The 26,697-nt window shown below is 39.6% G+C and overlaps 2 protein-coding genes across 4 annotated transcripts in view; both read right to left on the bottom strand.

The window, feature by feature from the left end:
* Positions 1–5,192, bottom strand: part of LOC109097055 (cilia- and flagella-associated protein 299-like) — a 49,968-nt gene extending 44,776 nt beyond the window's left edge. For 2 of the 3 annotated variants that reach the window (XM_042756577.1, XM_042756576.1), the window contains exons 1-2: positions 4,748–4,969; positions 2,629–2,753 (exon numbers count right to left, since the gene is read on the bottom strand). In XM_042756577.1, coding sequence (XP_042612511.1) covers positions 2,629–2,753; positions 4,748–4,750 — 128 coding nt within the window. In that variant the 5' untranslated portion in view covers positions 4,751–4,969. The other variant, XR_006160074.1, reaches the window with a different exon arrangement.
* Positions 5,193–6,924: 1,732 nt separating this feature from the next.
* On the bottom strand, positions 6,925–21,702 carry LOC109096227 (fibroblast growth factor 5-like). The gene is made up of 3 exons (XM_042756575.1): positions 21,433–21,702; positions 12,468–12,571; positions 6,925–8,201 (listed from the first exon to the last, which is right to left on the bottom strand). Exons 1-3 carry the CDS (start codon positions 21,647–21,649, stop codon positions 7,839–7,841), a joined length of 684 nt encoding a protein of 227 aa, XP_042612509.1. The 5' UTR covers positions 21,650–21,702; the 3' UTR covers positions 6,925–7,838.
* Positions 21,703–26,697: the final 4,995 nt, after the last annotated feature.

Raw genomic sequence — 26,697 nt, 5'->3', positions numbered from 1 at the left:
TTTCAGTCAACCATCTCTTTCATTCAAACTTTTCCCATTGCGTCAAGTATCAAGTTTCTCTGGGCGAAATCCCTTAATTTGTTCAATTGTGATTTGTTGGCAGGATACAACAATGCCTATCTGTCAAATGAAGCATGTTATGTACTAGCCTATAACAGGGCAACAAAAGGGCAACGTCTGATTAGCATTCATAGCACAGTCTCCCTCGTCCTCTGGTATTTTATTACCACAGGTGCAGGGGCATTCATTGATCAGATGCACGCTACAGGCAAAGCACGTCTTAATTGAAAACATCTCTATTTATACACCTGCAGGCACTAAAGGTCTCAGAGAGCAAAAGGAGGCCTGAAAAGGCGGAGAGAAAGAGAAAGAGAAAGAGAAAGAGAGAGAGAGAGCGAGAGCACACTAGAAGGTGGAAGTTGAGAGGGTGTCACTAAAGGGGAGAGATTTAATGTTTGTTTTGTTGAGCTGAAAGTAACTATACTTCAGTCAAAGATTTTACAATTTTAAGATTTTTACTGTCTGCTTTACTACACATCAAATATTTGGGGTCAGTACGGTTTGTCTGTTTGCTTATAAAAGAAATTAATACTTTTATTTACTAAGGATGCATTAGATGAATCAAAAGTGACAGTGAAGACATTTATAATGTTACAAATGAATTCTATTTTAAATAAATGTTGTTCTTTTGCACTTTTTACTCATCTAAGGATCATTAAATTATCCCAGCTTCCAAAAAAATATTAGGCAGTACAAATGTCTTCAACACTGATAGAAATGTTTATGAGCACCAAATCAGCAGAATGATTCCTGAAGGATCCTGTGACATTGAATGGCTGCTGAAAATTCAGCTTTATCATTACAGAAATAAATGACATTTTAAATATAGGAAATAGAAAATAGTTACTTTAAGTTATAATATTTCACAGTATTACTGATTGTACTGTATTTTTGATCAAATAAATGCAGCCTTATTGAGCCTAACAGATCCCACACCATAGTATGTTACAGGAAGTTTTCATTCTTTAAGTACAACAAAAAGTTGCAACATTCTATTTAATAAATATATTGCAATGATAACAAAATGTTCTAACCACCAAGTGAAAGGAAATTATATAATTATATATGCTCACTTATATTTAACCATACAAGTCACGTCCCCTCCACACCGTGCCCTTCAAAGGTGCAAAAATGCCATTTGGTCTTTCATTACAAGTGTTTGGCTTGCCTTCACAATCTGTAGAAGCAGTAAAACTGTGCATTGTGATCCTGGTCACTACTACAAACTCAGTGATTAAGAATTATAGCAATACATTATCTAAATAACAGTCCAAACTTACTCTTTTACAGATTTTAAAGGAGGACTGTTCAGAATGTTGTAGTATACAACTAAACCTAGACTTGATAGGCATACTAACCATCAGATGTGCATAGCTATGGTAACCTAGGAACAGTACTGACATGATAGGGCCCTCGTGTGGAGGACCTAGGTGATGAGAAAGGTGGATCTGAAAACCACATTTGCAAACATCAACTTAACCAAATAACCAAGAGCCACAGATCTGCAGCAGTATGTGGAAACATTACTAAATACACTTAAACAGTCAAATACTGTATGTTATGTGAAAAACTACTGATTTATGAGAGCCCAAATTAATCTTTTAAATCAACATTAAGGCCTGCAGTCCAGACCTTCACTGGCTATTTGAGCTTCCTGCTTAAGAAAGACACACTAGAAGTGCTATCATGGAGTTTACTGCCTTGAAGTAAACATAATAGGCTTTACAAATGGCTGTGTCAAATTATATGCCTAAAGAGTTGTTTCTTATTTAACTGCAGTTTCAACTGAAAGAGACATTTCTTTCTTTTCTTTTGTTTGACATATTATTTTACTTGAACTGAGACCCAGAAATTTTGTCCACTTTGACAAGCACTGAATGCCACTAAGACACGTCTGCAGGTGGTTAGGCAGGGGAGCTGCCACAAGCAGCCCAAGAAAACACAAATATAGTTCTCCAAAAATGTTTTCTAAAGCCTCACCACACCAACTATGCAATCCTTGTCCAAGTCAGAGTCCAAGTTTACAGCAGCCCAAAAATTCCCACAAAAATACATAAACAAAGCTTTTGCCTTTCTCACAGTGAAGGGATGAAAAATCTGTGTTTAAGAAACACACGAGCCGTCAGGTGCATCTATAAAGAGCATTAACGTCACCAGAAAGTCCCAACATTTCTCTAAAAAGAGGCAGCTGTGTTCTTGGACTTTTAGATCCTATAATCCAAGATTATTTGTTACCATCTTACTGTCATTTGATGTGTTTGATATTTACAGTGAATGTGCATCAATAATTAATTCACTCTCTAAAGCCAGTGGGCCTCATTCATGAAACATGAGCAGAATGAATCCCTGTATAAACTGTTCGTAAAACCATTCATACGTAGATTGCGACACTGAATTGAATGTGACAGCTTACGTCAGAGTGGTTTAACAAATGATTTGCATGGAAATTCATTCTGCTCGTGTTTCATGAATGAAGCCCAGTGCATTTACTGGAAAATACATGTTCTCAAGGTCACATACTGGTGTGAAATTTGTCCCCTTTTCATGGTCACTACACAAAAACCTTACTTCTGTTGGCTCTCTGAAGCAAGCCTGGAGGCCTCGGCAGCTGCTTTGCTTGTCTCAAATTCCTCCCTCTCCAAACTGCTGCCCTTGTGGCCCAGCTCCACCAGCTGGCGGGCCAGTTCCTGATCCTGAAGGAGCAATAACACAGATCTGCTGAACTGGGGGTGGTTGAAACTGACTGAATAATATGAAAGAAATCATGCAGTTCGACAATATGCTGTGGCATTTCTGGACAAACAGGCCAGTGTATTTATGACACATTTGTGCTAATTTTGTGCTCAAGTGCTATTTATATCAATCCAGTTTTAGTATACATGCTATTTATGTGACACAATTACATGAGCTGCGTTGACAGTTTCATGGCTGCAAGTAGGATCAAGGATTTTTGCCACATGTCACAGCAGCCTAGTTAAAATTGGGTAGTATGATTTCCATATGATTTTGTTAGATTCCTTATGCCCTCAAAAGGAGGAGCTGCTTTCATGTGGCTATAAGGCACTGAGTTCGTAAAGGGAAAAACCTGAAAAGCTTTTTGACTCAGATCCATTTGTGAAGGGTTAAACTCACTGTTAATATGACTGCTTTTATAAATACACTAAAAGTCAAACAGTAAACAGTATAAATGTCAAATAAAAAATATATTTTCTAATACATCATCAAAGAATCTGAGCCTAAATTACAATTTAAAACACTCATATTAAAAAATCTGGGATCATTAGTATTTTTTTTTAAAGAATTCAAATAATCCCAAAATTCTAAAATTACTGTAGGATTTTGTGTGTGTGTGTTTAAAGAAGTCTTTTATTCTCAAATGGCTATATTTACTTGCTCAAAATACAGTTAATAGCAATATTGTGAAATACAGTATTGTTACAATTTAAAAATACTTATATAGAATTTAAAATGTCATTTATTTATGTGATGGCAAATCTGAATTTTCAGCAGCCATTACTCCAGTCTTCAGTGTCACAGGATCCTTCAGAAATCATTCTTACATGCTTATTTGGTGCTTAAGAAACATTTATTATTATAATCAATGTTGAAAAAAGCTGTGCTGTTTAATTCTTTTTTCAGGATTTTCAGATTAACTGAAAGTTTAAAAGAAACAGAAATCTTTAAAAATAATTATTATAAACTGTCACTGTTGAACAATTTAATGCATTCTCAATAAGAAAGTATTAATTTTTTTCAAAAACTAAAAAAAAAGTTTATAGCGCTAACGAAAAACTACACAGTACATGTGAATTTTGAATCAGAGCTCCAGCACTTTGTCTAAATTACTGAATGAGTAACCACTCAGTTCACAGTTTAAGACATGCTCATTCCTGTAACCAGAAATGAGCCCCCACATATGAAACTAAACCATATTATGTATCTGAATATATCCCTAGAGTCCTCATGGCTAAGGAAACCACATACTGGCATTTATAGACTGCTACAGACAATTCATGCACCTCAAGCTTGAATTATTCATAAACCTCATCTTCCAAGCACTTTAACTAATCCCAAGTAATTCAGATGGAAAACTGTTAATGTAAGTCAAAGTCTCTACAGTTTTCTGGTTCTTACAAAGAAAGTGTAAAATATGTACAGAATTCTGACTTTACCTCAGTAAGTCATATTACAAAATTCCATCATTTGAAGAATTATATCAAAATTTCTAAAACTGGACTAAAAGAGACACTGTAAGTTGTCACTGAATGTTGAATCTCATCAGACTTACTTTAAATGACAACATTATACTAAGATGATACTGAATATAATTTAGGTTATATGAGTCAATCAACTGAAATTATTTAGCTGAATCTTGGATTTAGTTCACTTAAATGTGCACTCTTTGGGACGACCATATAGGTAAACCAAATTATGTAAAACATTTGAGGTGACTATTTGAGTCAGGTTAGCTAATTATTAGGATTTCCAGTGCACACAAACACTTAACATTCAAGCAAAGACCTTTTAAGGTTATATCCATGATGTAGACAGTAAAAAAAGGCAAGTATATAAACAACATACAAATATATACGCTGAAATGGGTTGTGATTGTTACGCCCCGCAAAAACTACGGTGTTGGTAAAAATGTTGCAGTTTTTAGGAAGCATGCAGGAGAGAAGTAACGTACCATGTCGCCATCTAATGTTCAACTCCTATACACTTTCACAGGCTTTACAAATGACTGTTACTCCCTCTGTCTGCAGATCGTAATGTGCACTGCTTGTGCACAAGCTTAACTGCCAGACTTTTCACATTGACTAATAAAAATGCTGATTTAGCAATGAAAGAAAGGATAATAGTTTTCTTGATGCATCCGATCTCACAGTGTTTGTGAGATTCACATCGTCACGTGACACAGACTTACCGCGTGAATTTCAATACGTCACCTCAAGGTAAAGTAAATCCAAAGGTTTTATCTGAGAATCTAAGAAGTCCTCATAAGCGCGAAACTCTTCCACTGGTTCTCCCGCAAAAATGCAGCTGTCGTCTTCTATCTTGTTTACCTTGCGTTATTCCCATGGTAACAGAAAGAGCTGTAGTAGGATAGTAGCAGTTCTCGCGTTTTCCCGGTTGTAAACCAATCATGAGCAAATATAAATTCGTAAGCTCCGCCCATCCAAACAATCGTGGGAAAATTAGACGGTATCAAGCGACAACATAATTCTCAGTGTGTTTGTTTGTCCGTAATACTGTTCATCAGAGCTCTAAAATAATTATTTCAATTATATTAATTTTTCAAAGCAAAGGCTAATTCTGCTTGGATGAGAGTAGCAGGAAAGTTGATTGGTATGCATCCAAAAAGCTGTTTTAAAATGTATTTGTAGGAAAGCATTCCAAGTGGCAGTGGATGTACTGTATGTTCATGTGACTGACTTCTTGTATCATGTGGTCTGGCACAGCCTTCCTTCCAGTACTAAAAGTGTGCTTACTCTATGTAATGAATGATTTCTTGCAGTCTAAGCTTCAGTTGTATAATATAATATAATATAATATAATATAATATAATATAATATAATATAATATAATATAATATAATATAATATATAGGCCTAATAGTATACTTTGAATGTTTATATTATTATGTTATATTTAGAGAAACTGCACTATAATTTGGTACAAATTCTACACTCTACAAAAGTACCAGAAATGAAAGCATAAAGATTTTTCATGCAAATTTAAAATCATCCTGTGTCGTTGTTATGCCAGAATAAAAACAGTGCAACTGATTCAGTAAACATTAAATATAACTATTTTAAGAGTTCCTTTATGTAATCTATTTTATAATTTTTTATAACTTTTTATTTTGTCCTTCAATAATATTTTGGGGTATTGTTATCCACCAATAAAATATATTTTGTTTTTACAATATAAAATGCCTATTAATCAAATGATTTTTTTTTTTTTTTTTTTTTTTTTTTTTTTTTAAGACACAATTAGCAATAAGCTGATAAACTTTTTGTAGATTTTGACTGCTATGAATATTGGGGTTGTTTTAGGTTTTGTGGATCTTTACTGCATTAAACATTACTGGATTTGGTGGGAGTTTATTTATCGATTGGACAGAACAGTTCTGCTGAAAGACAGTTTGGTAGATTTATTTGCTGTCTCATTTAAAAGTATTGAGAACATGGCAAACAGGTCTGCTTAATGTTTTGCCAAATCAGGTCAAAATGTACCTGTAGTCTAGTTATTCATCCATAACCACTAGGTGACAGAGCTCTTCAAACTTTTATTAAACAATTCTCGATGTTCTCGAAGTTGTATACAGTTTGTTATTATTTTTTCCCCCAGCTAAACTTGGTAAAATTTTGGAATATGAATGGCAAAGATTCTATTCCCAGACAAAATCCATAGTGTTGGCATAGTGTTAGTGTCTTGGCATATATCCTAGTAGTATGAAGAAACCTGTAGAGCCATAGCACTGTTCAGCATTATGCCTTATGCAGACATCATTTGTTGTGAATTTCTTTGATGTCTTGACCCCTGTATTTTAACCTTTTTGATGAGACATGTTGCAAACCATTTTCTGGTGGAATGTCTGACTTCTGCCTAACCCTGATTTACCCCTTGGATCAGACCAACAGGGTAATGGCGTGATTACAAGTCTTCAGACACAGATATTCACTACCACCACCATGCATGCGCAATGTTGATTCCAGGTGCATGAATTGAAGAATGCAGAATTAACAAAGTGTGCTATAATAGTTGTGATTAAAGTACTGAAAAACCTTTATTTTAAGGATTTCTAATGTATCTAAAATATTCCATTCCAAATACAAAAGCACAGCATTCCTATTGTGGTAGTTTGTAAAAATAGACAAAAGCCTCAGAATAAATTTAGGAACTGTAAACCGGAGATTTTAATGTCACTATAGTGAAAAGTTTATTAGCAATTAATTGTTGTGAAATGTTTGGAAATGGTTTAATAATGGTTGCAATCACCTGTAAACACTGAAGATGAATTCCACACCGTTTCAGTGTGTCCTGCTTGACAGTTATAGAGATATTTTGTGTAGGGTCATACCACAACTGTCTGCCATTTGATATTCCTATGAGCAGAGCTCATAAAAACAGAGCAGTCCCACAAGACATGTTTATCCTTGGGAGACATCGCTCTTCTGTGGAATGGACTGGGGTCATGACAGGATTTTAATTTCCATGACAGTCAGCAGCTATGGTTTGAATGGACAGACACCTAGCTGTTCAATAGAAATATGGACTTTCTTTTATGCAAATTGCAATCCATGTGCATAATTCAGCCCAGAAGCATTCAAAACATGCCTTCTTTTTCCTATATTACTGTTCACTTTTAAAAAATATATATTTGCAAATTACCATCAGAAACGTTATAATCTTAGGAGCTAACTGTGCAAAAAAAAAAAAAAACCTTGTAGAGACATAAATATATTGTATAAATACAGTGAGAAATAAAAATTTTGTTATATTTTGTAAGATCACTGAGGATAATTATGCAAATCTTCTTGTGAAGCAATTTTAGTTCAAATATGCATGATTTTCAGAAGATGAAATGCACATCAGACTTCAGAAGTTCATTCGGTCCTGTAAATGTCATGTGATTGGCTCATTCAGCCCTTTGACATAATATACATAATGACTGGAATGCTCAAGACAAGTATTGATTATCCTGAAGAGGAAACTAGTTATTTCAGAAAACCAACTTTTTTGCGAGATTAGTCCACATTTAAGACAGCACTGGTTTATCCAAATCGAAACTTCGGCCAGTATTTGACTACTGGTCGATTCTTCTTTCCAGACTTGACTGCTATTTTCTGTATAGAGAGCATTGATGGATGTGGAGGTGGATGTTTTTCCTGCTCTTTGTCTGTTATTGTGAATCCCTGTTCAGTCTTTTCATATAGGTTCATCCTTGGCAGAAAATGTGTAGACACGTGTTGTGACTTTACTCTTGGACTGGAACCCATTTTTGCTTTTCCTCTCTTGTTAAGTGCCACAAACCACTCTCTACCAGTGCGATGGTTCTTGTGGATCACTGAGGCGTATGTGTTGTAGCTGTTCTCCTGAAACCGCTCCCTGAACTTACAGTCATCTGTAAAGCTCTCCTGGGGGAAAAGGACAGGAAAAGGGGGAATGAAATGATACAAAGATAGAAAAATCAACAAGTTGTTCAGTCTGATACTGATATGCCTATGCATGTTAATGGTCATGTTAATATGTCTTGAATCTTGGCTTTCAACACAGTCAGTGAATGATACTAGATCCCTCTGATGATCGTTGTTTGTACTTCAGCTGGAGTCCAGCTGCAGTGGTGTTTATTTAGTGTATGGTTTCCTATACTATTTGTACATCTTACTTTCAAATGAGATAATGTTTTACACTTGCACTAGAAATTGTAATGGCCATAAGTTTTTTTTTTTTTTCCTGCAAGCTACTCTGCAAGTTTGCTAATGTGAGCCTACAAATAAAATAAATAGACCATGGTTGCATAATTCATCATGGATTTAAATCATTCTTCTTTATTCAGAGTGGCGGTTTGTATTATAGCTTCATGAAAGCAATACTAAATAAAAAAATTACAAAAATTTGACAAATTCTGCAAAGGATATGTACACTTATGAGAAGAACTGTATATGCAAGTGATCAGCTTTTGGATTGTGCTTCAATTTTGCCACAGCAATAGACAGAGCCACAGCACATCAATAAAGCTTTAACACTTTGGGCACACAATAAGTAATTACTGTGCACACACTTTGTAGGGTGCCACATTAACAGCTACTGGAGAGAAAACACTTTGTGGCCTGATTGAGTTAGCCCCTCATAAAGAGAGTTAATGAAAACAGCATGCAGATTATAGACACCGAGCCCCAGAAAGAAGCATTGAGGGGGTTACAGAATAATTGCAAGTCTTACTTTTATCTCCCAGCTCAAAGTCATCAAAACCGACTTTCCAATCAAAGACTTCGGTGACTGACAGAAGCAGAGCTTCATTTGTGTGGGCTGAAAACTCATTAGGCTATGAAATAACTTTATCCTTCCAGGGCACAGGAAAGCAGGACACATGCTTGTTTATAGGCAATCTATGGTTATACTGTGCAAACCCCTCCACTTAGGTAAGGTTTCAGAAATGCAGCCATGTCCTGACTAGACCAGACATCCATTAGATCTCTCTTAGTAAATGTTTTTAAACATTTGACCAAAGCTCAGATAGTTCAATTAGATGAATTTGTTAAAATCAACACTAGATAGCAGGCATAAAGCACACTCAGATAAGACTATTTCTTGACTGGTCTGTTGTTGATTCTTCATGGCTCTTTGTCGAATGTGAGTTTGGACTCCTCTGAAGGTATATCTGAGACCTGCTGATTCAAGTCTGAGTAAAGTCCAAGACCAGAGGGCTCTGTCTTGACTTGGACTCAAATGAGGTGGTCTCTTATTGTACGATTTCTTTTTAATTGCTTGTCATGAATAAATAAGGCGCCCTGTGTTTCTATGGTAATGAACTCTGTAGTAAATATATATTCATTTACGTTTTTACATTTATTTTATGTTATCGCGTGGCCTCAAAATATATTTGGATAAAAATGCATGAATGTGTTTGCATTGTATTCATTTTTCACAAAATTCTGGTTATCAAACTTTGATGACCATATATTTGTAGTTAATGTGATAAATTAGTTCCTTGCTATTAATACAGTACATTGTGCCCTATTTTTACTCATTTGTTTTACAGTGCACACTGCTGGTTATTCTTCTAGGACACTTGTGTGAATATAAGGGAGACTGATTTAATACATCCATTAAAAATCACCAAAACACCGGCAACAAGACTTTGAAAACATTTCTCAGAAAAGGGAAGTTGGTTACGAGAAGCTCTAGCATCATTTGATTTCAGATGCCACTTGGATTTATATTTTGCATCTATTTCAATGAAATTAGTCTGACTTAAGTGTGCAAATACTTTTTGGAGACGGTGTTAGTAGTTTGTAAACAGCAGCTTATAACAACAACTGTACACAACAAACATTATTTAGAAATTTGGCCTCACTCTCTAAAAATAAATGTGGTGGGAAACTATATCATGAATTTAATGAGGGTCAGTCCCAAGTAAGAGGTCTTGCATAATTCCCAAACTCTGAAATAATAAAACTGTTCTGGTTTGCTGAAAAGTGCAGCAAAGCAGAAAATGGTGCCATTACAATATTTTCTAAACATGCCAGTCACAACTTGACCCACCGTAACTTCACAGGGGCTCTCTCCCCTAAATGTGGTAATTTGCCCCAAAAACATCTGAACGTTTGTTTGATTAGGGTACATGGTTTCTGTCTTCTGGAAGTGCTTTACGACTGCTGTTTTAAACAGCAGCCAGCTGTTGAAGATACGTCCTTTTATGACATTTTTGGGGGGGTTATTTCAATCTATGTTTTAGGAGATACAAGAAATCCCATATGTCTTTTGTTCGGTGTCTGCAAGCAGTAGACATTTTATTGTCCAGTCATGAACTTGCACAGCTGCTTGACCTGTGTCTGTTCTCTGACAGCTTTCTTTGCGAATATTATTCAAAAACAACCCTCTCTCAAGATTTCCCATACTGTGGTACCTCCACTGTTCAGCTTTGCACCACCAGCGTTGAGTTATTACACTGTTGCAGACACAGATACGAGTAATTACATCTTGGCACGGCAGATTTGTTCCCATTCATAAGTGTCGCTGTATTATTCAGAGTTGTTTCCTTTACCTTTAGACCATGTGAGCAAAATTACATTTGGGACACATTTCTGGCTCATGAGCAATCCATGTTTCATGGAATGGGAGACCATTGCATCTCCATTTCCCTCTTGGTTTCTCTCCCGCTCCCCATTGTTTTCTCAATAATTGCAGTGACCTCTTAAGCTTTGCAAAGAGTATGTTGGTAATGGCTTGCTGGGTTGGTCACACAGCATAATGTACATTATGTCTTCCTTGCCATTATCGCAGCAATAAATTGCCACTATGAAAACATCTAAATATTAAATATGACATACAGTGCAACAAAAATCAGACGATAAGTCATTTGATACTCCTTTGGTTAGGCCGACTTGTCTACGGAGTAAAGTGCTAGGGGTTTAAAACCCAAGCTGACAGCTATTAAATAAGCCTGTGCAACTGTAGCTGGTCTGAGGAAATGAAACCCAATTCAAGTTTGACTGAGCCGCTGCAGCTGCTTTAATTACAGATGATGTCTCCAGCAGTTTGGCGGCTAATCCTCAGATTTATCTGACTACTTTATTATCCATCCCTTTATTATCCATATATATATAAAGTATGTATGTATTTAAGAATTTAATAATTTTTATTCAGCAAGGATGCAATAATTATTTTTTTTTGACAGTAAAAACATTTATAATGTTACCAAACTTTTCCATAAATGCTGTTCTTCTGAACTTATAAACATCAAAGATAGTAAAGAACAAAAAAAAAAAAAAAAAAAACATTTTCCACAAAAATATTAAGCATATAATTAGGATATTTCTGTAGTATAAATTGACACTGAAGATTGGAGTAATGGCTGCTGAAAATTCATCTTGCTATCACAGGAATAAATTACATTAAAATATATTAAAATAGTCAATAGTTATTTTAAATTGTAATAATATTTCACAATATTACTGTTTTACTGTATTTTCTTTGGTTTACTGTTATTTTACTGTCTTCTTACACTTCTTACACTAACCAAATAATAGTGATGTATATGTTTAATTTTGTGTACAGCAGAAATCAGAACCCTTCTTACAATAATAATGATAATGATAGATTGGTTGAATAGATGGGATAGATCGAGTTTTCTCACAGTAAACTTGTAGTGTCTCTGAGAACAATCCTTTGAACAAATTGGGAAAAAAGACAATTCCTATTATGAGAGGATTAAACAATTTTCATTTTAAAGCTATAAAAATACAGATAATAGTTCCATATACTGTTGCTTTGTATGCATAAGTCCCAATACTTGCTGTTTGCATGCTAAGTGCCCTAAGCTGCCCAACTTTGTTGACACACATATTGAACCCTTTCCTTGAAAGATTATCAACTACCCCAGACTCGTTTTAATCTGTTCTTCCCATTAACACATGCTAATAAGCTCTGCCTTCTATCAGACAGCCCAGAACCCTGCAAAGCCAGTTTGCTCTGAAACTGCAGTGTATCTCTCCATGCAATGTGCCTTACAAGTCTTTGTAGAGAGAATTTGCAGAGGCTCACATATATCACAGTAAGCCGAGATTTCCTTTAGAAGTGTGTATGGGGAATTTTGGTTTAGCACATTTGGGTTGGTTTGCATTCTTTTTTTTTGTGTAGTGGATGTATGAGCTTATATTGTGTTGGATCAGACTTACAGTTGCATGAAGCCTCCCCCTCTCGTTCATGGCTAGAAATCGGTTGCTAAAAACCCCTCGGATCCCTATGACCCCCTGAGACACAGCAAACAGCTCCAGTACACCTACAGGCGGAAAAAAAAAACACATTGATTGCAGTGATGACTTATGACCTTTAGGTCTTAAAAGGTAAAAAAAATGGCTATGTTCACAAAACAGCACAATATAGTTGTCATTCCTATTTGGAGTAATACATACGGTTCTGTTCATACACAGTTTGGTAATGAAAGAGAGTGACAACTGCATTCTATAACCAAAGTGCCTTCCTTAAATTTCAGGAGTCCTAACTGAATTTTGAAAGAGGGTTAAGGTAATATGTGGTAGTTGTCTGTCATGTCTGTCACAGTGTCTGGTTTGTGTATCCCTGGGTGTCCACTAGAGGTCTCACTTCCCCTTAGCGTCACCCCACCTCAGAACTACATTTCCCTTAGTCTTGTTTGTTTCATCACTGCTCATTGCACTCAGCTGTCCCCTGGTCATTAATCATTGCACTCAGCCAATTCCCCGTTAGTATTGTAATCACCTGTCTATAAATACCTGGTTTGTTTCTGTCTTTGTTACGGAGTCCTTGTTGTATTCACCTTCTAGTTCGTGTTTCCTGGCCTGAGTTATGTTTCTTGTTTTGGACGGATTACCTGGATGTTGACCTTTGCCTGGATGTTTTCTGATTTTGGATTGCCTCAATAAACATACTGCACTTGGATCTACCTTTTTGTGTGCGTGTCGTGACAGAAGGACTCCGTCAAACCTAGATCCAGCGATATGTTTTTCGAGGATTCTCCCCCAGCCACAGAGCGGGAGAGGAGCAGGTTTGAGGGAACTCGCCTGGTGGTCTTCCGGGGAACCAGGGAGGTCGCCAAGGAGGGAATGGTCGAGAGGAGGTGCAACATCGCTCTCAACCGTGGCTCCCCTTCGACCCTGGGCTTGTGGGGGACGGATCAGTGCCACTGTCTCACCATGGCGGACGGAGAGGGGAGAGGAAGCGCAAGTCCGCCATGGTGGCGCCACTGCCCACGATGGCCGCAGAGCCAGTGCCACGAGGCAGGATGGACGCCGGCCCAGCGCCACAGCACAGGGTGGTCACCAGCTCCACGCCACAAGGCCAGACGGTCGCCAGCTCAGCGCCAACGCCCAGGATGGCCGCGGAGACATTATTAAGACAATATTCCCAGGATGTGCCAGATCCCAGAGATTCCCAGGAGTATTCACATCACGGCCGCTGAGCCAGCGCCAATGCCCAAGATGGCCACCAGTTCAGCACCACAGCACAAGATGGCCGGCCAGCCCAGCGCCATTGCACAAGATGGCCGCCAGCTCAGCGTGCCCAGCGCCACAGCACAAGATGGCCGTCAGCCCAGCACCACAGCACAAGATGGTTGACTCAACGCTTGAGTCTTCCATCAAGGAGCCACCGGCTCGCCATCATAGAGGCCACAGGAGGAGGAGACAGGCGTCAGCCGTTCCTCAAAGCCCGGAGGGGGGTCCCGAGCAGGCCGCTGCCGTCCAGGAGGACGTTCCCGAGCAGGCTGCTGCCGTCCAGGAGGACGTTCCCGAGCAGGCCGCTGCCGTCCAGGAGGACGTTCCCGAGCAGGCCGCTGCCATCCAGGAGGACGTTCCCGAGCAGGCCGCTACCGTCCAGGAGGATGTTCCCGAGCAGGCCGCTGTCGTCCAGGTGGACGTGCCCAAGGTTCCCGAGGCGATGCCTGATGCCGAAGCGGTGCCCGATGCTGTTCCGGAGGCCGAGGAGGGGCCCGATGCTGTTCCGGAGGCCGAGGAGGGGCCCGATGCTGTTCCGGAGGCCGAGGCGGGGCCCGAGATGGTTCCGGAGGCCGAGGTGGTGCCCGAGATGGTTCCGGAGGCCGAGGCGGTGTCTGAGGCGGTGCCCGATGTTGTTCCAGAGACCGAGGCGATGTCCGATGCGGTGCCCGAGTTGGTTCTGGAGGCCGAGGTGGTGCCCGATGTTGTTCCCGATCCCGAGGCGGTGCCCGATGCTGTGCCCGATGCCGAGGCGGTGCCCAAGGCCGTTCCGGAGGTCGAGGCGGTGCCCGAGGCCGTTCCGGAGGTCGAAGCGGTGCCCGATGCCAAGGCAGTGACCGATGCTGTTCCGCAGGTCGAGGCAGTGCCCGAGCCTGTGCCCGATGCCGAGGCAGTGACCGATGCCGAGGCGGTGCCCGAGGCTGTTCCGGAGGTCGAGGCAGTGACCGATGCCGTTCCGGAGGTCGAGGCGGTGCCCGATGCCGAGGCGGTGACCGATGCCGAGGCGGTGACCGATGCCGAGGCGGTGCCCGATTCCATACTTCAAGTCGAGGCTGTGCCCGATGCCGTTCCGGAGGTCGAGGCGGTGCCCGATGCCGAGGCGGTGACCGATGCTGTTCCGGAGGTCGAGGCTGTTCCGGAGGTCGAGGCGGTGCCCGAGGCTGTTCCGGAGGTCGAGGCGGTGCCCGATGCTGTTCCGGAGGCCGAGGCGGTTCCGGAGGCCGTGCCCGAGATGGTTCCGGAGGCCGAGGCGGTTCCGGAGGCCAAGGCGGTGCCCGATGCGGTTCCGGAGGCCGAGGCGGTGCCCGATGCTGTTCCGGAGGCCGAGGCGGTGCCCGATGCGCAGGCCGAGGCGATGCCCGTGTCCAGGGCCGCTCCCGAGGCGGTGCCCGAGCCCGAGGTCGTGCCCGAGGTCGTTCCCGAGGCGGTGCCCGAACCCGAGGTCGTTCCCAAGGCGATACCAGTGTCCAAGGCCGTTCCCGAGGCGGTGCCCTTGTCCAAATCCGTTCCCGAGGCGGTGTCCAATGCCGTGACCTGGCCATCGCCACAGTCTGCTCCTCACTGGCTCCCCGAATGGCAGGTTCCGTTCGGGCCACTCAGATGGCGAATTCCTCCCTGGCCGTCTGCACAACGAGAATGGACTGATCCACCGTGGCCACCTGAACTGCCTGGCCCCTCGTGGTCCCCTGAACTTTCGGGTCCACCATGGCCCCCTGATCTACCGAGCCACCTTGGCTGCCAGGGGAGCCATCGCTGCCAGTCCCAGTTCCCCTACACGGGCCTGGCCCGCCATCCCTCCCCCTGTTTCTGCCTCCACCAGTCCACCTCCCTCCTGGTCTCGTTGTTTTGTTTTTGGTGTTTTGTTCTGGGGAGCATCTGGAAGCTGCTCCTTAGAGGGGGGGTAGTGTCACAGTGTCTGGTTTGTGTATCCCTGGGTGTCCACTAGAGGTCTCACTTCCCCTTAGCGTCACCCCACCTCAGAACTACATTTCCCTTAGTCTTGTTTGTTTCATCACTGCTCATTGCACTCAGCTGTCCCTGTTCATTAATCATTGCACTCAGCCAATTCCCCGTTAGTATTGTAATCACTTGTCTATAAATACCTGGTTTGTTTCTGTCTTTGTAACGGAGTCCTTGTTGTATGTCACCTTCTAGTTCGTGTTTCCTGGCCTGAATTATGTTTCTTGTTTTGGACGGATTACCTGGATGTTGACCTTTGCCTGGATGTTTTCTGATTTTGGATTGCCTCAATAAACATACTGCACTTGGATCTACCTTTTTGTGTGCGTGTCGTGACAATGTCATTTATTATTATTTATTATACAGCAGTTCTTTCTGGTCCTCAAATCTGATTGGCTGAGAGAGTTTTTGTCACTCTGATTGCAGTATTTCTCACAGCAAAAGTGAGAGCAGACATCCAATTCCACTGTAATTTTATACATAATACTGTTTTTATGTCACAGAATATAGTTTTAAGAGTTTTTTTTTAGATGAGAATGTAATGGTTTAGACTTTTTGTTAATAAAGATATTTGAATTTATTTGAAAATTAGCTTCAACGCTTTCAGAGATGTGAGCTCCAGGGCGTCAACGACTGTTCAGCGCTCAAGAACAACCAGAGAGCAGCCTTACCTCTGCCAGTTCTATTGGAATTTGCCACTGGCTCTAATGTCTCTGTAGTGGTTAAACATGAAATATAATTCATTTTGGGTAAATCTAACGGGCAGTCCTTGGTCTCATGAATCTATTATTTGTTCCAGAGCAAATAGTTTAAGCATAGGGCTCAAAGTTTTGTAATGTATATTTTATATATCATTAATGTTGTATATCAGAGCACTGCCTTTGCACTATTGACTGAATTGCCTAGCAACTTTTATGATGGCTGTTGCTGTTGTTTATTAAACATTATTCAAAAAATATTTTATACAAATAATAATAGTACTTAATGATAGTAGTTAGTATTGAGAAAAGGTGTGTGTGTGTTCAGGATGGTGATTTTAGTTACATTTTTCTGTTATTAGATGGCAACGAGACTGTTTTTTATGAGTGAGTCAGCAGTATATTGAAAGAGACTGAAACAGGGTTGTAAACAAGAAATTTATTTTTACTTTCAACAACATCCTGTAAGACACTGCCAACAAATTAACTGAGCAGCGCTGTCATAGGAAATAACCCTTGAAAGGATATTATGAGAAAGATATTGCTTTCCTCAGCGCACATTCAGACTAATGATTTATTGTGAATATGAGATTGAGCTGAAGAATGAATGATGTATCAGATGCAGGTAATCACACTAGTTCTGTCCATTGCTCTCTCTCATAATACTCTACTCTGCATAATAGAGTGAGCTTTTAATACAGTAATACAATAAGCTTTTAATGAAGCAACTCAACGTTCTTTCGTCACTAGTTCTAAAGTGACATTTTCTAATTAGTAATGGAGGATCAACTGTTACACCTTCAAACTGAGGATTGAATCTGGGGAGGAAGTAGTTCCGCACAAAAGAGGGATTTTAAAGACACTCCGTTGATGTCTCTTTTTTTATTTTATGCACTTGCACTGTAAAACTGTTGTATAAATGCAATACCACACTCGTAGCCTGCGATATGGCTGTATATCAGCACGCTGTGATTACCTAAGGCCGCATCACAGCCGTTCTGATATACAACCATATCGCACTGCTACTTTGTGTGATATTGCTTATATATCATCACTATTGTCAACCTCTATCATGTTATAAAAATGGCATAAAATAGGGGTATTGTATGGTTGGAAAGTTTTTGGGTGGAAAATTAATAAAATAAGTGAGTAAGTAAATAAATAATAAATAAATATGAACTAGACTTTTTAACTCTATATTTGTCAGGTCAAACACCAGGAGATGTTACACAGAAAATAGTTTAGAAAAACATTTCATTCTTAAAGACACAATATAAATCTTGTTATTATCTATTGTTCTATGACATTTTGTTTACAAGTATTATTCAATGTTATAGCAGGCTGGAGAAGAGAACTATCTACTTCGAATGTAAACTAAACAAGCCAATGGACATTGGCATGCGATGATTGCATCCAGCTGCCGCTGATCACAGCGTGAGCATAAAGGGGCAGTCGGTGCAATGCATACCAGGTTTTCGCTGAGGAGCCGAGCCGGGAACCTGGCCACTCAGCAGTGGTACAGCAGCCGTGGCGACGGGATGTGATGTCTCCATTCCCTCCTTTAGGGTACAAGGGTAACATACGTAAACGAGACATTCCCTTTCAGTCGGTCACTACGAGTCACGTCGTGATCAACGTATTTGGATCCCTACCAAAACGCCATGGATACTGCCCCTTCAAGTGTCCTGTGCGAGCCTTCTTGCACCCCTTTTTGGTGTGGACCGGTGCTCGCATCAAGAAGACCAGCCACTGTTGTCATAGCACTACGCACTCAGTGCGATTGTATAACAATGGTATTACATACCTTCCCAGTCTATGGATGGGAAGGAATAATAAAGAAAGTGGTGGAGAAATGGAGGGAGCTTTTCCCTTCTACTGACTCTCACACAGCAACATAATCGATTCAAAACAGAATAAAATTTATTAAATACAAGGAAGCAAACAGAACTTCAGGAGGGGTCAAGGCCAACATAATAAACAGAACATACTAACTCCCAAAAGCAATCTACCTAATCTAACAAAAAAAAGTACAAAATATTACACTAACTCCCTTGCTATCCTTGAACAGGAGAAAAGTGGTCAAAATAAATGGCAACCACATCCCTACAGCTTCCCACAAATAAAATAAATAAATAAATAAAAAGAAACAAAATAAATTTCGGTCTTAACAGAAAAATAAAATAACTCACATGTTGGGGTTAAATGAGTCATCTCACAAGAGGATTAAAGATCTTTCAACACACTTTTGTCAACAACACATTAACTACAAACACAAGTGAAGTCAGCAGAAGGGACTCTTGCTCCAAGCCTCCACACTCCAGACGTCTCAGCTCTGCCTTTTAACTCCAAACATTTCCTCTAGTGGGCCAATCAGGATAGTGCAGTTATCAGCAGAATCATCAAGTAATTGAACTCCACCTGTTAGTCCTTATCAGCGTTTGAGAGAAAGAGAAAAGCAAAACAAAACAAAACAAACAGAGAACATGCACAAAAGAGACACACCCACTAATATAGGTCCTGGGATGTAACACTGGGAAAAATACCCATTCCACTTGGAACAGGAAAATTGTTGAAGCCCCTTCCTTCCCGAAGGAGGTTTCGGAAGCACTTACACATATGCTCAACCGTTTAAGTGCATATGGAAGAATAGAGGTGATTGTAACCCTCTTGGAAATGGCAGTCTGCCGGGGAAACACGGGCTCTGAGGCTATACCGTGGACTTTCCGCATATGGGATCCACTTAGGTCTCTACATATGGAACCCAGCCTCTACTGGTTCTGCTCTTTCATTGAGAATTAGGGTGCCATCAACCGTAAGGCCAATGGTGGGGCAAAACACCCAGCCCTCCTCCAGTGGAGGGAGTGGTGTGTTCACCATCTCCCTAAGAGCAGATCCCTCCATCCCTGGGTCGCCCGTCTCAGGGCTGCTTGCTCTTCCACTTACCGCCAGGTTTGACAGGGGCCTGGATCAGTGCTGCTTACCTGGAGGCTGCAGCGGATGTGGCGCGGGAGCGGGGGTGGACGCAGGAGGTTGCCCTCAGCAACAAGCAGGCTGGGGAGCTGCTGTCGGCAGACGTGTGGAGGCAGCAGCTGCCCGCCAGTGCAGGATGTGACGAATTGCCTCAGTCTGCTTCTGTGCAGCCAAGAACTGCTGGGCAAAGCTCTCAACTGCGTCACCAAAGAGGCCGGTCTGGGGCACAGGGGCATTGAGGAACCGTACTTTGTCAGCGTCCCTCATGTCAGCCAGACACAGCCAGAGATGGCGCTCCTGGACGACAAGTGTGGACATTGCATGACCCAGAGAACTCGCAGTGACCTTCATCGCTTGGAGTACGAGGTTAGTAGCGGTTCGGAGCTCTATCAGAACTTCTGGATCATGACCATCCTCGTGCAGGTCCTTTAGTCCCTTGGCCCAATGAACCTGTAGTAACGCCATAGCGTGTAAGGCGGAGGCAGCTTCTCCACAAGCCGTATAAGCACTGCCGGTGAGACCAGATGAATGCCTACAGGCCTGGGAAGGGAGCAACGGGTTTCCTTGACAGGAGGAGGCTGTCTTAGGGCACAACTGCATCGCTACCGACCGCTCCACTGGGGGGATCACCGTATACCCCCTAGCTGCACCCACGTCGAGGGTGGTGAGGGAGGAGGAAGCAGAAGGCCGGTTTCTGGCAGTAAAGGGTGCTGTCCATGACCTGGTGAACTCCTCATGCACCTCCGGGAAGACAGGCACCGGGGCGGGGTGCTGAGAACCAGTGCGAGCAACCCTGAGAAACCAATGGTCTAACCGTGAGAGCTCGGGACGTGGTGGAGGTTTCCACTCAAGCCTTACCCTCTCAGTGGCCCGGGAAAGCATAGCCAACGTCTCCAGATCTGATTCAGGCATTGCCACCGTCCTGGAGGGCGGCAGCGCAGCTGAAGCCATATGAACATGTGAACTCAGTCTTTTCTTCTTTTTTATATTACACAGGATATTGAATGCTTTTATATTAACAGTAAGTAAAGAATAGAGAAAGCACTGCAACACATACTGTAAATCACACTAACATAAAAAAAAAAATATCCACCCAGAAAAATGATTGTGATTTGTAGACAAATCCTACAAGTTTGGGTGCTCTTTATTTAGCTTACAGTATGTGTAGTGATACAGACTTCATAGGGTCCAGAAATAAGCTTTTACTGATTATAACACATCTGTTACCACTGTTAATTTGTGTATATACATTTTGAGGTGGTTTCACATAAGTGTAAACTAAACTCTGTTTCCACATAATAGTTGACTGCTTAATATAAAAACTGACTGGCATTTGGAAATAGCATCCATTTTTTTAATATTTAAGGCAATAATAGTATTGGTCATTACTGTTTGTTTTAGGTCAATGATGTTTGCTTTCTAAACATTTTGTCTGGCATATGGACTTAACACCCACAGCCAAACTCAAAGTCCTTTTTTACTTTAATCTAATTTTGATCATCTGTTTGACAGTAGACCCTCTAAATAGACCTAGTACTATGGTATGTGTACCGAGCAATTCAACCATTAACAGAAATCTAGTGCATGGCATGTTAATGATGCCACTCACTCCAGCTTTCAGCTCACTAGCATTCTGATCTCAGCTGCTGCACCTGTTCCCATACCTGTAAATAAACATCCGCTCCAAACAAGAGACTCCAACCAGAGGAAGTACTAGTTTATCATTCATTCATTCAGTCAGATCAGTCTGGGATTAGAGTTATTTGTGCCAATACATTTTTGCACAGCTCATACATGCATGCCATTAAAGCATTTTGATGATTCTATTTGGTCAATTGAATAACTTATCAGCATTTTTGGATGTAAATGGCACAATTTCATTCGTAGTGAGTATAAAGTTTATTTCCATCAGAAAATTATAATCGAACAGTCTGCAGCCATAGCCTACCAAGTATGAAAAAAAAAAGATCAATCAGACACTGATTTGAACTTCGCTCTCCACATTACCCAATGTCCGTATAGATTGGTAAATGATAACTTACTTAACGGATTAGGTTCGTGACTCCCGTTAACTCTTCCATCGGGGTAAATCTGAAGGTGGAAACCTATTCCAACTCTACAATACAGTCTTCCAGTCCTGCGCCCTGATACGCGCCCTTCCTCGACAAGTTGGTGCTCCAAATACGCGCGTTCAAATCCCGTAAGCAGCGCAGAGCGAGGCAACTGAAAGAGGAGCAAAAGCAGAAGAGGAACGTTCATTCTTTCCAGAGAGCTGTCTGTGTGCGTGCTAGGCCACTTCCAGCATTTTGCTGCTGTTCCAGCGCTCTGAGGTGGGCATTACCCTCGGCTGCAAGAGCTGGAGCAGATCTGCTGGCAAAGAGATATTTATATCACAAATGATCTCACTGCTTGATGCGTGCCTGGGATGTGCAGGATGCTCTCTCTCATCCTCAATTTATATCGGACGAAACATTCAAACCGTCCTGAGATCTATATATCGTTGGAGATGTAGGCTACTGAAGCTCCAAATAGCGCGTCTTTGACAGGGACAGGAATGTGCAGTCATATATTTATACTTTAAAACATGGGTCAATGACAATCAGTGATGTTGGAGGTAATTAAAAAAGACATATTTTAGGAATCTAGATTAAAACACATCTGGTAACTTCTTAGAAATGTTAGATTTGTAGTTGTGTTTTTAAAATGAATTTGTCGTTTTGGAAAGCGTTTATATGAGTATAGCTCCAGAAAAAATTATTTAATGTCAAGTGGTCTAACCATGATAAAGTATAAAGTACGGATATTTTCTTTCAAAGTGTACGTGATTGCATTTTCTTTTTCTTCTTCAAACAAGCTTTCACATATTTTCCACGGTGATTACAAATGGAGGTTTGGGTACTCCATCTGAAGTATTTTTATATTTTTTGAAAACTTGATAACCTTGACACGCAGACATAGGGTGTTATTTTTTTGTTAGACAAAAGTGACCTCCTGCGTTTTGGTTACACCGTTAGGACTTTGATTTGGACTTTACAAACGTTATAGGCCTAGCAAAATCTCTTCACTGCATCTTTATGATTAATAAATTAATTAATATAATAATGTTTTGCACATACCGCTTAGATATATTTTACTTTATTCCCCACATAACACTAAATCACTTTTAATAGCCTACTGCAAACATGCTTATCATGAGAGGTGTGTTCAAGTCTTTTTATACACATTTGATTTTTTTTATAAGCTCTATATTTCTGAATAAATTAAACAGAGCATCACTTCACGTAAATGAATAAAAAGTACAGACTCCTCTGCGTTTTACGCACGAGAAAACATGACAAGCAAATCATTTATGACAGGAAAAGAAGCAGTTGCCGAAGCTGTGTATCTAGAATGTTTAGAGCTCCTCAGGTAGCGCTGTTTCGCTCATCCTCGCGCACGAGCGTGAACGTGTCTGTCACACAGGGAGTTGCATTAATGTTAGAGGTTCTTAACACTGATTCTTTCTGAGACCAGCAGGCAAAAATAATTAAAATATACAACTATAAAGTTCATGTTGGAAAGAGGACCTTGAGGATGAAGACTCACTTTGAGATTAAATGTATTTATAAATATCCAGTGTTGACAAAAATTAGGTACATAGCTTATAAAAAGTATATAGAGGTACAAATAAATAAAATAAAATAAAATAAAAGTATTTCAGTCAGAACATTTTATTAATGTTTCTTTTAAAGAACTTTATTTCTGTTTTTCTTAAATGTAATATATTTTAATCTGTATAAAGTAATGGGTAACAGACATGGGTGATGAGTGATAATGCAATGTACAGTAATAACTTCAGTGACAATGCATTATCACTGTAGTGATCATCTTTCATTAATTTCATTGTGGGAATGTTGCTATTTTAAAAACTAAGGTAGAATTGTTGGCTCACCATAAGTTTCAGCATGAGGCTTTCAGGAATTAGTTACAGGAATAGTCCACTGAAAAGTGGGGTGTTTGTACTCTTTGCTAATAGGCACAATGCCAAACTGTGTGTTACGTGGATTCATTTAATGTAGCACATGTTAATGACAACACAGAATAAAACAAAATGTATTATTTAAATTAACAGTATTTTACAGTTTCATTAGGACCTTTCAAAGCCTCTCTTTTTTCCCCCTTATTATCCCTCTATTAATCAAACAATAGTGGTGTCCAGGCCAGTTGTTTCAGTACAGCTGCCTGCTGAGCGAAAAGCAACACTACACATTTTCTGCTTAAAGGACAGCACAGTGGGAATTCCATGTTCCTTTTAAAATATCCAAAACATATGAATTTCAATCATCTACACAAAATATTGTGCTATTGATAGTTAATATGTGATATTAACTGCAACATGCCTGTACAAAACCTAGACAGGAAGTCTTTTCAGTTTTATATATACACATGTACACAGTGATCACAAGATCAGTTAGGTTTTTAGATATATAAATACTCACATACTCACATAAATAGTGTTATATTGTCAAAATTAATGTATTCATTAAGGTTATAGCATTTGAAGATATTGTGAACTAGTCAAGCAATTTGTTTTGTAGATGGCAAGGATCATATAATTATGCATGCTATATGCTCTTATGCATGAATTTGCTGGATAGAGCATTTGTAGATTTTGCTTACAGCATCTTAAGTTACCTTTAAGATGTGATGGCAGCCTTCAGTAATTTGAAAGGAATGTGTCCTGAAAACATTACAGTCTTAATCACTAGATAAATGACTGAGACATGGAGGTCTGTGATGTCTTTGTTTCACTTGCTGCACAACATGGATTGATCACTTTAATGTAAACAGTGCAGAACTGTATACCTCCCAAATTGTAAAGGCCATTTGTTTGTGTTGGACCCTCCAGAAACTGCAGTGAGGTAATACACCAGATGAGTATAAACACTGATGATCCTGATTGATTCATCAGTGAGCCTGGCTTTTAATAACTTTGTAGTATCATGCAGGATTTTCTGTCTTGGGGAAGAGTTATTGTTTTGGCACAAGAGATCATTATCTGTGAATTAAGCTGTTGAGTAACAGGGGAGGAGATGTGTTTCAGTTACTGCCATGAATGACGGCGTCTGGACAGTGTTAAGACTGACCCACTACTCAATAATTTTGTCTGTTGGCTGATGGTTGTTAGCTCACATGTTTTGGCAATAGTGTTGTACTGTTGTTATGGAGTCTTCTTCTTGATGGATGTTGTTTTTAGAAGCTATATCAAACATATATATTATAATTTTATAATATATATATATTATATATATTATAAAAAAGATTTTAATAAGCAAATATTACATGACTTGTATGACTTGCTATGTTTTAACATATAATGTGGAAGTTAATTTGTACAAATAGGAAAAATGTCTTTATTATGCATTTGGGCAAATATTTACATGTAAAGGATGAAAACTTCTTTCAGGGTTTCTTTGCGGGTCTTAAAAAGGTTTCTAAAAGTCTTCATTCGCATTTCCACGTTAAGGCCTTAAAAATGTCTTAATAGGTGTGGAAAGTCTTAAATTAATAAATTCATGGCATGAAATGTTGCATGCACAGCAAAATAAGTAAATAAATAAGTAAATAAATAACTTCCTTAGTATTTCATCCTGTTTTCCAGTACAAATATCTAAATACTTGAGATGCAAAAAGATATGAAGTCTTGTTTTCTGAGAAACTGAACAAAATTCTGTGAATTTATGCTTAAAACGAAACTAAACAAAAAAGGTTAATAGGGTGTGAAAACTTGTTTTCACTTTGAAGTCATTTGAATTAAGTTCTAAGGCCTTTGACAGATATTTGTTCTTGTTTTAATCATAAACTTACTTCATTTAGAAAAATATCTCAGAAAGCAAGAAGACTTCTTAAGTTATTTTGCATCTCAGGTAAATGTACCTTGATTTAAGCATCTTTTTGACATTTTCACTGGAAAGCAAACCACAGTTACTGAGGAAGATTTGTGTTCCCTTCAATTAGTTCCTTAAATTGTCTTTACTTAGTCTTATAAAGGTCTTTAAAACGATTAAAACTTACCTTCATAAAACCTGCAGAAACACGGTTCTGAAATAGGGAGCTGTTTTCTCATTTTTCTTTACGTGTGACTGGTGTTATTTTACAAGACCTTTTTACAGCCGCTGATTTGGGAATCACAGATATTTATTTTTAAAGGAATTTCCGTGTGCTTGAGGGTGTTTCTCTGATGATTTGTGTAGATTTCACTATTGAAATAACAATCAAGTTATGTATGTGTATGTGTTTTGACCCTTGAACCACTTTCTCAACTTTAGTCCTTTGCAAACGTGCCCACAGTCATCTGAAACATTCCACCGCGGCAAGGCGGAACAGAAGAGAAGGTTTTTGCTCTCAATCTAGAGGTTTCCTCAAACCAGAGACCCATTTTTTTTGAGCTGTACTCTAAGGGTCAAAGATTCTCACCCTATTCCCTCCTCCCATTCCTAAGAGTTGGAGCATGAGGCGACATGAAAATGCTCACGCATAGCAAACATGTCTTTTCAAAACAGCCCACGGATCAGCCAAGCATTTAATCTATAATAGATCTAAACATTTGCTTTGAACAAAGTAGTCTCCCATTCATTTGTGAGAAAGCCAGGGCTGTGTTTTTGCAAAGTGACCGAGGGCATTTGGTGAGGAACAAAGAAGCACCTGTTCACTTGTTACAGACAGAGCTGCCTGTCAATGAGCAGTGCAATCGCTGACGATCGCTGTCAGTGTGGCCATCAGTACCTACTGACAGATTAGGCAAGATAAAAACGAGCAGGGTAAACTCTACCTCCCCCTCAATAGACAGAGGTAAACAAAAGGTTACCAATGTACTTTTAAAAAGTGTCAGTGAGTGTCATCTGTGGAAATTTCCTTCATGTGTGATCTGTAACTGCAGCATTTAATTATGGATAATTAAATCACTCACCTTTCAAAAACATAATAAGTTGGTGCAATTATAATGTATATATGTTTTTTACACAGTAATGTACAATTTAAAATGTTTATACATTTGAATGTATTTTATTATATATGTGTTTATATATACATGTATGTATATATATATATATATATATATATATATATATATATATATATATATATATATATATATATATATTATATAAAATAAAAATTTAAATTTTTTTTTACTACTATTTTTTTTTACTACTGGGTGCATTACAATATAGTTAATTTATGTAAGGGAGGATTGCAAAATAAAGTAAACTGTTACAAAAAATCTCCATACAGTGGACTACCAGTAAAATGTACAATAATTTGGGACC

The sequence above is a fragment of the Cyprinus carpio genome, chromosome A5, assembly GCF_018340385.1.
Source record: "Cyprinus carpio isolate SPL01 chromosome A5, ASM1834038v1, whole genome shotgun sequence".
Classification (NCBI taxonomy): Eukaryota; Metazoa; Chordata; class Actinopteri; order Cypriniformes; family Cyprinidae; genus Cyprinus; species Cyprinus carpio.
Note: the sequence above shows the minus strand (reverse complement) of the source record. Positions and strands in the feature narration are given on the sequence as shown.

What these genes read in the sequence shown, in the direction of transcription:
- LOC109096227 (XM_042756575.1), bottom strand. Translation starts at nt 21,649, where the DNA reads ATGAACGTTCCTCTTCTGCTTTTGCTCCTCTTTCAGTTGCCTCGCTCT. An exon ending in TCACGAACCTAATCCGTTAA is followed by an intron (nt 12,572 to 21,432) that starts GTAAGTTATCAT and finishes TTCCGCCTGTAG; the next exon opens with GTGTACTGGAGCTGTTTGCT. An exon ending in GGGGGAGGCTTCATGCAACT is followed by an intron (nt 8,202 to 12,467) that starts GTAAGTCTGATC and finishes CTTTTCCCCCAG; the next exon opens with GAGAGCTTTACAGATGACTG.